Source organism: Scylla paramamosain, chromosome 43 (assembly GCF_035594125.1).
Source record: "Scylla paramamosain isolate STU-SP2022 chromosome 43, ASM3559412v1, whole genome shotgun sequence".
In the NCBI taxonomy this organism is placed as follows: Eukaryota; Metazoa; Arthropoda; class Malacostraca; order Decapoda; family Portunidae; genus Scylla; species Scylla paramamosain.
In genome coordinates, this window is record NC_087193.1 from 857,501 (window position 1) to 872,355 (window position 14,855).

Genomic DNA, 14,855 nt, shown 5'->3' on the forward strand with positions numbered 1-14,855 from the left:
AGATATGGAGATGGGACAGCATGAGCATAGCTCTTTTCCCATAAAGCACAACTAGGTAAACACACACACACACACACACACACGCACACACACACACACACACCAAGATGGCAGACAGAGGGACATCAATAGACACCACTATTAATATTCTGCTGTTTACAGACTGAAAGCTGTCCCTAGTGGTGGATACTGAGGTGGGAGTTGCACTAGTATTACTTGGTGCTGCCCTGTCTCCAAAGAAGTTAGTGGAAAGTGCAACAATCACCATAATGAGTGAGGAAGAGCGGGCCAACCTCGGCCTCTACTTTGTTTACCCCCTCTTCTTCATTCTTTCTCTTTATTCTTATTTTTTAGCTAATAAACAGGGTGCTTTGCATAACAATATATATATATATATATATATATATATATATATATATATATATATATATATATATATATATATATATATATATATATATGGACTAGGTAATGGTGTTTTTATGTGCACACGGGTGATAACATCGGCTTACTAAAGCCAAGCAGTTTACTGTACTACCCATGGAAGTTCAGGAAAGTCTTTGTGTGGTGGATTGAGGAAAGCCTTATAAAGGTAATATTACACACAAAATGTTTTCCTTCATAAACTGCATTTCCTTCAACACCAATTTGTGTAGAGATTTTGCTCATCCCTTCTGTTCCCATTTCAAGAAAAGCTCAGATAACACTTCCACTGCCTCAGTCCTGGACCTCTGGCTTTTAAATTGTGCCTTTTACTTCCACATGGAAAAATTATTAATACATTCAAAGTGGTAGCTTAATAATCATAACTTATTTAACACTATTACTGGCCCTGAATTTATGTTCCTTACAAGCCTAAAAATTAAGTAATTTTACATTTTGTCTTCCTGAACATACTTATGTAATACTTGGTCCCTCCCCCATATTGAGACAACCAGGATTCCTGCAAGCTAGTGATTCTCAGTCTTTTCCCTTCCCTTGTGCTTCATCAAAATATAATTATATCCAATGCTCTCATAATTTTATCATCTTTTTGCTTTCAATCACTACCAGTGTGATGAAGCCAGAAGACATAAATGCTGAAAGGATTCACTATTTTTCTACTACTACTTCTACTACTACTACTACTACTACTACCACCTATATTTTCTGCCTTGTAGTCAAGTGTGGTTGAGTGTAATGGGAGTTTTTTTTGGAATTCTGTCAAGGTGACAGGACTGGTAAGTAAAAAAAAAGTGAGGCAGACTCTACTGTAACATTCCAGTGCAGGTTATAAGCAGGTGGAGGTACAGTAGGGTATGCAGCAACAAGCTTAATTAATTCTAATGTAGCATTCATTATGGTAAATGTGCTTTATGGCAACTGAAGAATCTATGAAAAAAATTAATTGGTTCCAGGAAACCAGAAAATAATATTAAAAATACAATTTTTGAAAAATTACATCAAAATAAGCACATTTACACTACTAAATTTGAGATAGCAAAACAAATATATAAAGTACCGTCCTGAGTTCCATGCCTATTATAGTTCAAAATTATTACCATCCCAAGTTTTGTGTATTATCATCTCAAATTTCACAACATTTTCATACATATCACATTTACCTACTGTTAGCATCATGCATATACATACAGTAAATCCAACCTAAGTCAGAAATCCAGAATATATTACATGATAGTCTCTCTCTCTCTCTCTCTCTCTCTCTCTCTCTCTTTCTGTGAAAATAAGTACAATTCTAAGGATTGCTAAATAGAATGAGAGAGAGAGAGAGAGAGAGAGAGAGAGAGAGAGAGAGAGAGAGAGAGAGAGAGAGAGAGAGAGGAGAGAGAGAGAGAGAGAGAGAGAGAGAGAGAGAGAGAGAGAGAGAGAGAGAGAGAGAGAGAGAGAGAGAGAGAGAGAGAGGTTTCACTCATTTGTCCCTTATTTCTGAAAGATAGTGAGGAGCGGTTTGCACAGCTGGCGAGTTAGTCTTGCAAAATTTATTTTGTTATTCTGATTAAATTCATATTAAAACTTCAGTGTCAGCACAAATGGCAAGTTCATCCTTACTAGTTTTTGTTTGTCATTCCAATTAGATTTTTATTAAAATTCCAGTGTTCACATGAGTGGTGAGTTCATTCTGCCAGTTTTGGTTCGTTATTCTGATTAAATATTTATAAAAATTTTGGTGTGTTATTGCAGCTATACATTATAACGACCATGCATTGTCATGTACCCTAATGTACAAGGTAATAATTCCCCTTCGGGAAAGGCTTTCCTGTATACTTCATTGTTTGTAAAAATTATATGACTATTTATATTTATTTATTTATTTATCTTTTAATAACTTAACCAATGAATACCACAATTACATGAAAACTTGCAAACACCTTGCCAAGTCATGTCAAAGGCTGTTAAAAGCTGAGATTGACAAGTTAAAAAAAACACATCAACTGTGATAAGTGTTTTATACATCATTCAACATAATGACAATAAACATGACCTGAACCCCCATAAAGATCAGAAAATCTAAATGCTGAATACATTGTAAAAAAAAAAAAAAAAAAAAAAAGACTGAAAGAATGAGAGGTAAAAACAAGGAAAGATTTTGGTTTCTAAGACATCATTGCTGCTAAGATAGAAAGAAAATAAAGAAATAAAGAAGGTACAAAGACTTTTAAACAGTATCATCATAACCAAGGATAAAAAAAAAAAAAAAATAAAAATAAAAAAGGGAGAAAGATCCTGCTTTCTTTATATCAGCATTACTGCCAAACACAGAAAACAAAAAAAGAAAGAAGAGAAAAGAATAAAAGATCTCACTCTTATAACAGCATCATAAATGGAAAAAAAGAAGTAACATTTTAAAAGCCTCATCACAGTTACATGTGCCATACTTACTTCTGGAGTAAATGTTGGTGGGGCTGTGTTGAATGGATTCACAAAGTCTGTGCCTTGGTATGGGTTCATGGGAGCTGCCTTGGATGTCTCCCGAGCAGCTTCTTCCAGCAGCTGGCGTCCCAGAGCCTCCTTCTGGCTGGGTGACATCTTCTTCACCTCTCGCTGCACCACACGTTGATTGGTGGACTCCTCCCTGTAAACCATACACAAATGAGAAGGGAATCTGTATGAGAGTAATTTGCCTCTACTGACATCACAACCTAATGTCCGTATTATAGGCTCTGTGGAAAGGAGACATGCCCATGATGTTTCAGTCTGGCTGGGGATTCAAGCCTTGGACTTCTTCATTGTGAGCTGAGTCTTCTAACTACTACACCAAAGGGACAGAAGACTTAACATGCTTTGTATCTAAAAGTGTGTTTAAGGGTTGTTACACTTTTTTGTGTGTTACTGTGTGTGTGTGTGTGTGTGTGTGTGTGTGTGTGTGTGTGTGTGTGTGTGTGTGTGTCTGTGTGTGTGTGTGTTTGTGTGTGTGTGTGTGTGTGTGTGTGTGTATTTGTGTGTGCATAACATGTACCTAGTTTTACACTGAAAGTTTCCATATCAACTTTCATTCAGCTAAGTTTTCAACCCATGAATGTTCTTTGTTCACAACACTTCTGTTTCTATATCATGCTGAAGATTAATGATTCTATCTAGTGGATGACTTTCTTTACATTCTTTAAAAACAGAGACTCCTTGGTTTACATTAGTCTCAACTTATGCCACTTTATTGTTATGTACAGTCGGCCACACTCCTGTGATGTCCACCCAGCGTTGTCAAGACTGGCGAGATTGTAACTATGAAACAATACAAGAAGTGGGATTCGCTTGAAGCATTCTTTTGAAGGGAAGGAGAGGAGGTGGGGGTGGTTTGTGGGAGGTAAGAGAGGTCTGAAGAGTGTAGGGGGCTGCCCTTCCTTGCCTTACCTCTTCCTCCCATCAATAAATGCTTTGAGCAAAGCTCACTGCTTCTTATGTTCCATAGTTACAGTCTTGCCAGCCTTGACAATGGTGGGTGGACTCTGCAAATTTTTTTACTTAAAAAAAAAAAAAAAATTCAGTGCTACACTTGCACTGAGGGTACTAGTGTATCAGTCACATCACTCATAACGATTATTGTTATATATACTCATCATTCATATACTTCGTTCCACATGCACAGTCCTCACATGGCCAGTCTCATCTATTTTCAACCTTTTCTCCTTCTTATCACCCCCTCAAAGGAATACCATACCTTCCCTACATTCCTGCCAGTGCTTAGGAAAAACATCTGCATTGCCTTCCTGTCTTCTTCCCTGGTCATTGGCTAGAATAATGACCTCTACCATTGATCCCTTCACCCCATTTAAAGACAGTTGATTGGTCATCTCTCCATCTCAGATTTTGAATACTGATCAATCTCTTTCACATAAATAGAGCCTGTACGGGTAGCTAGAGTCAATTCCAGGGAGAGAGCACATCGGTTTAGTTCAGTCCATCAGAGAGTTTAGATCAGAAACAGAGTCAGTCTTCAGAGAGAGAATCAAGCGTCTTCATGTCTGTTGTAACCTGTGCCTTGGTATCACACGTGTACATCCCTGTCCATCATTAAATCAAGGAGTACTCCCAATCTTTGTGTTACCTTTACTCGCATAATCAACTGGCCTAAACCACTACCCATGATCTTCACACTACCAGTAGTTCCATGGGAGAATCAACGAGCCTCCACCGTCAATCCTGCCACCGTCATCTCTGGCAACATCTAGTAAGTCAAGCAACCTGTGATCTCTCTAATACAAATTAGTGGCAGTGCAAGCTCAATCAGAACAGCAGTGCAGTGATCTAATTAGAACACTAGCATGCCTTCTAATGCACTCAGCTCTTACTTTTACACAGACATACACCAAATACAATCTTCTTGTAAATTAAATGAATGTATGCATAAAAATTAATTGTGAGGTTATGTTCTAAAGGCACCCATGAAGTACTAAAATCCATGGTATATTGACTGTGGTTCAGAGAGAGAGAGAGAGAGAGAGAGAGAGAGAGAGAGAGAGAGAGAGAGAGAGAGAGAGAGAGAGAGAGAGAGAGAGAGAGAGAGAGAGAGAGAGAGAGAGAGAGAGAGAGAGAGAGAAAAGGCCACTAATTAAACCACTCACCTCCTTGTGGTAGTAATGGTGATTAACTGCCAACTCAGCTAATTAGGAGCATGCACCATGTGCATAATACACTGACCACCACCACTGACCCAATGATAGCCAGAATGTTTGTAGAACACTTATATAACACACTAAACCATCACCACAAGAATAACAACCCATACAAGTTGACTGGTGACAAAAACCTGTTTCTGCACAATCAGCCAACCCAACCACCACCCAACAGCAACAACAATGTACAGCACTCACATGAATATGCCAAACTGCTGTCAACCCAAGTACACCAACCCACAAACCATGTGAGAGTGGCAACAAAAAATTACTGCTTGCACAGCCAACCAACCAGCATCAGCTGGTGCCCATTCTGCCTGCCAACAGCTGACTGTTGATGGTGATGGACTGGTGTGAACCACACTATTGAATCTGCCTGCCTGCCACCTTATCAGCAGGCAGTGCTACCAAATATACAAGTGCACCTAAACCTTCATCTACGTATTTCTTCAACCCACACCACAATTTAGCGTGTATTTTATCAGATATAATAGCTGATTTTTCTGTGATAAAGTGGGATTTCCCACATTGTAAAAATAATTACATTCCAATGAAAAAGCATGAAAAAGTGAACTGGTGATAACCGAGATGTGAAAAATTGGGGTTGACTGTATAACTTTTTATAAAAAATAAAAACAATACAAAGAAATAGCAAGTGAGTGCAGCTGAGTCATGCAGTGATAAACTGAGGAAAGGATTGTATATCAGTCTTGGGTTGTGCACTTAATTACTTAATTGCTTTTGTTTGTGTTGCATTGTTTGCCCTTCATTATGGTTTCGAAGCATGAGGATGACACTTCTGATGGCAGTGCATCAAAGAAAAATAAAGCAATCACTACAGAGGTTAAGTTAGACATAGTGAAACAGGCAGAGAAGGGAAAAAGGCCAATGGACATTGATCAGATGCTTGGCCTGAGCCAGTCAACTATGACTACAATTATCAAGAATAAAGATTGCATCCTTGAACATGTGAAAGGCTCTGCTCCTTGGAAATCAATTGTAGATAACCAAGCAGAGTACTGGTCTGATTATTGAGACACAATAGTTATTAGTGCTTTGGCTGGAGACCAGCATTAATGGTGCATCCCAGTGAGCCTAATGTTAATTCAGAAAGCTAAAAGATTGTTTGAACCTTTGGAAAGTGAAGAGGGAGAAGGGAGTGAGAGTGAAAAGTTTTTGGACAGTAAGGGTTGGTTTATGCAGTTTAAGGCTTGTGCTAATTTGCATAACTTGAAAGTGCAAGATGAAACTGTTGCTGGTGATATGAAAACAGCAGGTGAATTTCTTAGAGCAGAGGCAAGCATAGAGCATTTTTTTTTTTTGTGTAGGAAGGACACTGGCCAAGGGCAACAAAAATCCAATAAAAAAATATGCCTACTGAAATGCCAGTCCCATAAAAGGGTCAAAGCAGTGGTCAAAAATTGATGAATAAGTGTCTTGAAACCTCCCTCTTGAAGGAATTCAAGTCATAGGAAGGTGGAAATACAGAAGCAGGCAGGGAGTTCCAGAGTTTACCAGAGAAAGGGATGAATAATTGAGAATACTGGTTAACTCTTGCGTTAGAGAGGTGGACAGAATAGGGGTGAGAGAAAGAAGAAAGTCTTGTGCGGCGAGGCCGCAGAAGGAGGGGAGGCATGCAGTTAGCAAGATCAGAAGGGCAGTTAGTATGAAAATAGTGGTAGAAGACAGCTAGATATGCAACATTGCGGCGGTGAGAGAGAGGCTGAAGACAGTCAGTTAGAGGAGAGGAGTTGATGAGACGAAAAGCTTTTGATTCCACCCTGACTAGAAGAGCAGTATGAGTGGAACCCCCCAGACATGTGAAGCATATTCCATACATGGACGGATAAGGCCCTTGTACAGAGTTAGCAGCTGGGGGGGTGGGAAAAAATGGCAGAGACATCTCAGAATGCCTAACTTCATAGAAGCTGTTTTAGCTAGAGATGAGATGTGAAGTTTCCAGTTCAGATTATAAGTAAAGGACAGACCGAGGATGTTCAGTGTAGAAGAGGGGGACAGTTGAGTGTCATTGAAGAAGAGGGGATAGTTGTCTGGAAGGTTGTGTCGAGTTGATAGATGGAGGAATTGAATTTTTGAGGCATTGAACAATACCAAGTTTGCTCTGCCCCAATCAGAAATTTTAGAAAGATCAGAAGTCAAGCGTTCTGTGGCTTCCCTGCGTGATATGTTTACCTCCTGAAGGGTTGGACGTCTATGAAAAGACGTGGAAAAGTGCAGGGTGGTATCATCAGCATAGGAGTGGATAGGACAAGAAGTTTGGTTTAGAAGATCATTAATGAATAATAAGAAGAGAGTGGGTGACAGGACAGAACCCTGAGGAACACCACTGTTAATAGATTTAGGAGAAGAACAGTGACCGTCTACCACAGCAGCAATAGAATGGTCAGAAAGGAAACTTGAGATGAAGTTACAGAGAGAAGGATAGAAACCGTAGGAGGGTAGTTTGGAAATCAAAGCTTTGTGCCACTCTATCAAAAGCTTTTGATATGTCCAAGGCAACAGCAAAAGTTTCACCAAAATCTCTAAAAGAGGATGACCAAGACTCAGTAAAGAAAGCCAGAAGATCACCAGTAGAGCGGCCTTGACGGAACCCATACTGGCGATCAGATAGAAGGTTGTGAAGTGATAGATGTTTAAGAATCTTCCTGTTGAGTATAGATTCAAAAACTTTAGATAGGCAGGAAATTAAAGCAATAGGACGGTAGTTTGAGGGATTAGAACGGTCACCCTTTTTAGGAACAGGTTGAATGTAGGCAAACTTCCAGCAAGAAGGAAAGGTAGATGTTGACAGACAGAGCTGAAAGAGTTTGACTCGGCAAGGTGCAAACACGGAGGCACAGTTTCGGAGAACAATAGGAGGGACCCCATCAGGTCCATAAGTCTTCCGAAGGTTTAGGCCAGCAAGGGCATGGAAAACATCATTGCGAAGAATTTTAATATGTGGCATGAAGTAGTCAGAGGGTGGAGGAGAGGGAGGAACAAGCCCAGAATCATCCAAGGTAGAGTTTTTAGCAAAGGTTTGAGCGAAGAGTTCAGCTTTAGAAATAGATGTGATAGCAGTGGTGCCATCTGGTTGAAATAGAGGAGGGAAAGAAGAAGCAGCAAAGTTATTGGAGATATTTTTGGCTAGATGCCAGAAGTCACAAGGGGAGTTAGATCTTGAAAGGTTTTGACATTTTCTGTTAATGAAGGAATTTTTGGCTAGTTGGAGAACAGACTTGGCATGGTTCTGGGCAGAAATATAAAGTGCCCTTGCATGCTAACCATAGGAGTAAAAGCATGGGATTGTTCTCATTTTCATTTTTTGTTACATACTGTAGGTGCTTATTCAGGCTGGTTTCAACTTATACCAAAATTTGCTTTATGATACGGCACAGGAACAGGACTCCAGCTTAACTTGAGGACTACTCTAACTTGTATTGATGTCCTCTTGTTCTTCAAGAAGGTACCACAGGCACTCCCAATGCAATTGAAGAACTTTTCTATGTATTTCATTAAGGAGGATTCACTACAGATGTGACAGGCACTCCCAAATGCAATTAAGGACCTTTTGTATGTATTTCTTTATGAAGGATTCACTACAGATGTGACAGAGGTACAAGTAGTCCATGGAGTTGTTTTGTCCCTGCTGGGCTGAGGCTGGTATTATCAAGTCTCATCTGATTTTTTCAAAGGAACCTCCATGCCAATACATTTCTGGCCTACTTACCTTGACCTGCACTACTTATGTCAAAAGAGCTTGCCCTTGGAAGAAAAAGGATAATGTGATCTTACAACGCATCTGGCTTATATTCTCCCAGCCAGACACCTTACATTTTGGCCACAGCTCTGTCCCCTGCCCTGCACCTACTACATCTTGGCAACACACATGGTGGATGCCACAGAGGAAGGACATCATTTACAGCTCTGTTTCATGCCTGAACTACTGCCAAGTACAAGTGGTCAGGGGGGAGGAGTAGTGATATTATGTGCTGTCCCCAATGTGAAATGAGGACAGTGACATGTAAGAAAGAAAGAAAAAAAAACAAAAAAAAAAAACTGATACATAACTAAACATGGCTGAAAAGCAGGTAAACATCAACAGATGACATGGGTGAAATCTCAAGATAACCTGAGACTTGTTTACACCTGACAATCAGCCAAGAAAGGAGGTTCAAAGTGAACAGAAAGGTTTCCATGATGATACTGAGGTTATTAATGGATCAATGATGTGTAAAAAGTTTAGTTACATATAAAAAAAAATCATAAAGTAGCTAGCTAGTCATATCACTTAGCTGGAAGCCTCAGCTGATAAAGAGGAATCATTGTAGAGTAGGTGCAGAGAACTGGAAGTTGAAAATAGTTCATGGATAGAGAAATGTAATGTGTTAGAAAAGGAGAGAAAGGAGGAAATTAATGCTTGGTGCACTAAGTGTGAGGCAATTCAGAATCAGCTGTTTAAATGTAAACAAAAGGTCTGGGTGGCTGAGGTACAAGTGAAGGGTTTGCACAAAAAGCAGAATGAGTGGGGTAAAAAGAATTAAGAAAATATCACCCCTAGGGAAATAATAATCTGCCAGGTAAGAGAAAAGGAGGAAGCTGTAGCTAAAACAGTAATTAAAGTAATTAAAGAGAAAGAAAATTTGGTAAGAGATGGTGGATAAAAAAGTGTGTGGTAGCCTTTGGGGGGAAAGACAAGATAATAGTAAAACAGGAGAGAGAGAGAGAGAGAGAGAGAGAGAGAGAGAGAGAGAGAGAGAGAGAGAGAGAGAGAGAGAGAGAGAGAGAGAGAGAGAGAGAGAGAGAGAGAGAGAGAGAGAGAGAGAGAGAGAGAGAGAGATACATGAAAGGAGCACTGGTAAAAGATATGACTGAAAAGGACACAGACCTAAAAGATGAGATTGAAGAATTAATAAGACTAGGTAATATGTGGGAAGGCAAAACAGACCCATGAAAATAAAGTGAAAATAAAGTCCAGATTCCAAGCTGCAGCTGAGGTAATACTAAATGGTTTCTGGAGACTGGGAAAATAGAGGAAAATAAGAATACATGGATCAGAAAAGGCATGAGTGAGAATGAAAGGAGAGAGAAAAAAAAAAAAAAGATTTGTGGAAGGAAACAAAAGGAAAAAAAATAAAAGCAAGAATGAAGGAGGAAAAGGAAGTTTTACTGGAAAGTCTGGGATATGAAGCTGAAGAAGTGGTGGACTACCAAGGAAGGAACTATGGAGAAGAATTAAAAGCTGCATATACAATGTAAATGGGCTGTTATTATTTGCACAGGTGGAATTAAACAATTACTTAAGGGAGAGTACAGCAGATGTGATGGGAATCACAGAAACAAAGCTGAGTGATAGTATTGACATCAGCATTGGGGAAGGAAAATACATTATGTGGAAAACTTATAGGTAAGAAAAACAAGGTGTGAAAAGAGACTTAGTTGCAAATGAGATGACATTTGAAGAAGGATTAGCAGAAGTGACAAGAGTGAAGATGAAGTAGAGAGGAGGAGGCAATAGGGATTTTGCTGTGGTGTACATTCCACTGAAGACAATTTTTTTGGAGAACAGAAGAATACTATGAAAATATCAAGTACACAAAAAAGGCAGTGGAGTGTTTGATGAGTACCAGTGATAACAACGATTATGTGTGACTTCAACTGTAAGAACGTAAAATGAGAAGATTGGTTGATGGAGGGAAGTGAAGAATTGTGGGGAGGAGAGTTGTTAAGGATGGCTATGGCTAACTTAATGACACATTGGATGGATGAAAATACTACATTTAGAGGTGAAAACAAGCCCTCACAGTTGGATCTAAGATTTACAAAGGAATCAGGAGTGATGGTGAAAGTGAACTACAAGAGCCCAATAAATAAAAGTGACCATATAGTGGTAGAGTGTACAATGAAAGTGAGAGGAGGGATGAAAAAAAGAAAAAAATAAAGATCATAGGGTCTAAAGGTACAACAACAGAAGGGCAAATTCTTAAGATTTAAGAAACTACTTCGAATGAACAGACTGGTCTAAGTTTGAAAGAGCTGTGTGAGTGGAAGAAAAGTTGAGAGAGTTGAAGGTGTCAGGAGATTTGTGCCAAAGAAAAAAAAAAAGAAATGTCAAAAAGCAGGAATGGTTTAATAGATGTGAGGAGGCAAGAAAAAAAAAGCCTGGAATAAATGTAAAAAAATAAAAAAAGAAAAAAAAAGGAATTAGGAGACATAGAAGAGGGTGAGAAATCAATACTCAAGGGCATGAAGAGATGAAATATCTAATCACCAAAGAAATATTGTAGATAAGTGCAGAGATGATCCAAGGTTCTTTTATAGATATGTAAATGGAAAAATGAAAACCAGAAAAGGAATGAGAAAGTTAAACATTAATGGTATGGTTGTAGATGAGGAAGCAGAAATGGCTGAAGTGATGAATGAATGCTTTCAAAGTGTCTTCACCAGGCAAACTGCGTTCATCAGACCAGAAGTGGCAAGTGTGAATGCAGATGGACTGAGTGAGACTGAGGTGACTGAGAGTGAGGTGAGGAAGATGATAGAAAACCTGGATGTAAGGAAAGCCCATGGGCCAGATGGAGTGTTCAATTGGGTGATGAGGGAATGTAACACCCAATTAGCTGGTAAAGAGCATGATGTCAATGTGTGTTTGCTGAATCAAGGATTAGTACCAAAGGACTGGAAAAGGGCTGACATTGTGCCCATTTATAAGAGTAGAAAAAAGGAGCAGCCTTCAAACTATAGACCAGTCTCACTAACAAGTGTGGTAGCAAAAATATGTGAAAAGTTGGTTAAAAAAGATGGACTAAGTGTTTCAGAGAGGGGAGATCACATACAATGAACTTATGTTACTATTCTAGGGTTATTGATGTTGTCCAGGAGAGAGAGGGATGGGTTGATGGTGTGTATTTATATTTGAAGAAGGTGTTTCATAAGGTGCCCCATAAAAGATTCTTGTGGAAACTGGAAAGTATCTGAGGATTAAAAGGAACATTATTGAAATGGATAACCAGTTTTCTGATGGACAGAGAAATGAGGAAAGTGATCAGAGACAAAAAGAAATCCTCTTGGAGGAAGGTAATTAGGTGGAGTCCTGCAGGGATCTGTCTTGGTACTAGTGATATTTGCAATCTATGTGAATGACATGAAAGGAGTGACTAGTTGCATGAGTCTGTTTGCTGATGATACAAAGCTGATGGGAAAGATGGAAAGGAAGGAGGACTGTGCCATTTTGCAAGAAGATCTGAATGTAGTTGGAAGTGGAGTCAAAGATGGGAAATGGAATTCAACATGAGAAAAAAAAGAAAAAAAAAACATGGAATACTAAAGTTTGGACAAAATAGTAAAAGACCCAAGTATTGTTACACAATTGGAAAAGAATTCATTGGAGTGCAGAGTGAGGAGAAAAACCTTGAAGTCACCTTTATTGTAAAGACAAACTGTCACTAGAGAAACACGTCAGCAGGATAACAAGTGAAACCTACAATTTACTAAGAAATATAAAAACTGCTTTTAACCATTAATTATCTGGATGAGTATATGAGAAAATTGACTGTGACTATGATAAGACCATGTTTGGAATATGCTGCAGAGTTATGGTCTCCATGTACTAGGAGAGACAAGGGGAAATTGGAACGAACACAGAGAGCTGCAACAAAAATGCCTCCAACCCTATATAAGGAGAGATTGAAGAAATTAAATCTCACTTTGGAAGAGCAAACAGAGTGAGAGGAAATCTGATTACTATGTATAAGATCACATCAGGAACTGAGAAATTAGATTGTGGGGACCTGGTGGTGTGAGATTACAGAAATCCAAAAGGACATGACCTGAAGGTGAAGAAGGGAGTGTGCAGAAGGGATAAAAAAAGAACAGCTTTCCACAATGAACTGTTAGAGTTTGGAATGAGACGTAGCACATGATAGGACAATACATGGTTTTAAAGAGAGATTAGATAACAGTAAATATGACAAGATGAGACAGCATGAGCGGAGACTCCAACCAGAGCGTTAACCACAACTTAGTAAGTACAAGTAGGTAAATATAGCCCCATCTCCTGCCCTGCACCCACCTCTTCTTAGCCACAGCCCCATCCCCTGCCTTCCACTCACCACAGGTCAATGGCAGGGAAGCCTGTGAGTGCTGCCAGCCCAATCAAGTTCCGCAGCACCTCATTGGAGGGAGCCATCACCCAGCCAGCCTTGCCATCACGGTAAAGCCGCTCCAGACCCAGCTCAGTCTGTGGCAAGGGATGGACAATGACACTACAGAGATGGTTTAATGTTCTCACACAGGAACAGAAACTTCCCAAGGATTACAAACAGACACACACACACACACACATACAAACACACATGCAGACAAGATACCAAGAGCTATATCAAATTAATGCAGTCATGTGGGTAATCATATTTGAAGATTGACAATACTAGACAAAAGAGAAATGGGAAGACTTTGATTTCATGGTTCAAAGCAGCATGAAAATTTAAAACGTGTAGACAGGGAGTACCTGTTGGTAAGGGATGATGGAAGAATAGGATCATGACTACAAATTGAAACGGCACAGAATCTTAAAGCAATGCCATCCAGCTTGCAGAACAGAAATGAAGTGTGAATGATACATGTCCAAGGTAATCCATGAGGCTAGTAGAATCAAGCACACACAACACACTCACACAAAGGAAGAATAATGTATCTGCTGTTCCCATAAAATTGAAGCTCATCAGTTCTGAAAGGAAAGGCCAGTTAGTACCAAAGGTGTCCCAATCAGACAAATATCTGATGCAATATTTTTACCATGACAACAGCTAAATAAGAGTGCATAAATGTTTTCAAAGTTCACCCTCAAGGGAGGTTCTGATGTTTTTGTCTAATACACTTCTCTTATTCTTCTCACTAATCAGGGTCACAGATTTTAATGAGCTCTTTCCAGGTGTTTCTGTTTTGTGCCAATCTTTCACTTGTTTCTTTGTTTTTCATGTCTTCTTTAATGCAGTCTTTCCATCTTCTCCTAGGTCTTCCTTTTCTTTGTATTTCTATCATCTCCATATAGTCTAATCTAATACCTGAAAATTTCTCAAGAGGGTGGTCACAAGTCTCCATTTGGTTAAGTTCACATTTTCCTCAGAATATTCACTTTCCATGTCTTTGTGCTTGACCATGGACAACCACTGCCTTTTTCCTCTGAAGGATTAGAGTGGTCTCCCTTGGCAAGGATTGGCTGAATGAAGGCAAACTTTTAGCAGGAAGGAAAGGTGGATATTGACAGTCAGAAAAATTTGACCAGGCAAGGTGGAAACATGGCAGTACAGTTACGGAGAACAATTGGAGGGACACCATCAGGTCCATATGGCCTCCAAGGGTCGAAGCCAACAAGGACATGGAAAAACATCATTAGAGAAAATCTTCATAGGAGGTATGAAATAGTCAGATAGTGAAGGAGTAAGAGGAATAAGCCCTGAATTAGCCAGAGTAGCATTTTTAGCAAATGTCTGAGTGAAGAGCTCAGGTTTAGAGATAGTACTCTGTTTAGTCATAGGCCTGTGTGCTGATAGGTACTTAGCTATCTGTGTGTCTGCCTAACCAAACGTAACTTCTATAACCTGGCCTTAGCCTATATATGCCAAGTTTGCCATATTAATTCTTCAAACTGGATCCTCATTGGTGACTTAACTCATGCCAACTGTACATGTCTCTCTAGTGTCTAGTTTCTAATGCACTGAAGAAAACAGCAAATACACACCA

General features: G+C 39.4%; 1 protein-coding gene across 3 annotated transcripts in view; it reads right to left on the reverse strand.

The window, feature by feature from the left end:
* Window positions 1-14,855, reverse strand: part of LOC135093485 (uncharacterized) — a 195,789-nt gene that overhangs the window by 56,742 nt on the left and 124,192 nt on the right. For all 3 annotated transcript variants that reach the window (XM_063992765.1, XM_063992766.1, XM_063992767.1), the window contains exons 10-11: window positions 13,223-13,350; window positions 2,881-3,073 (exon numbers count right to left, since the gene is read on the reverse strand). In XM_063992765.1, the coding sequence (XP_063848835.1) occupies window positions 2,881-3,073; window positions 13,223-13,350 (321 nt within the window). The remainder of the gene's footprint in view (window positions 1-2,880; window positions 3,074-13,222; window positions 13,351-14,855) is intronic.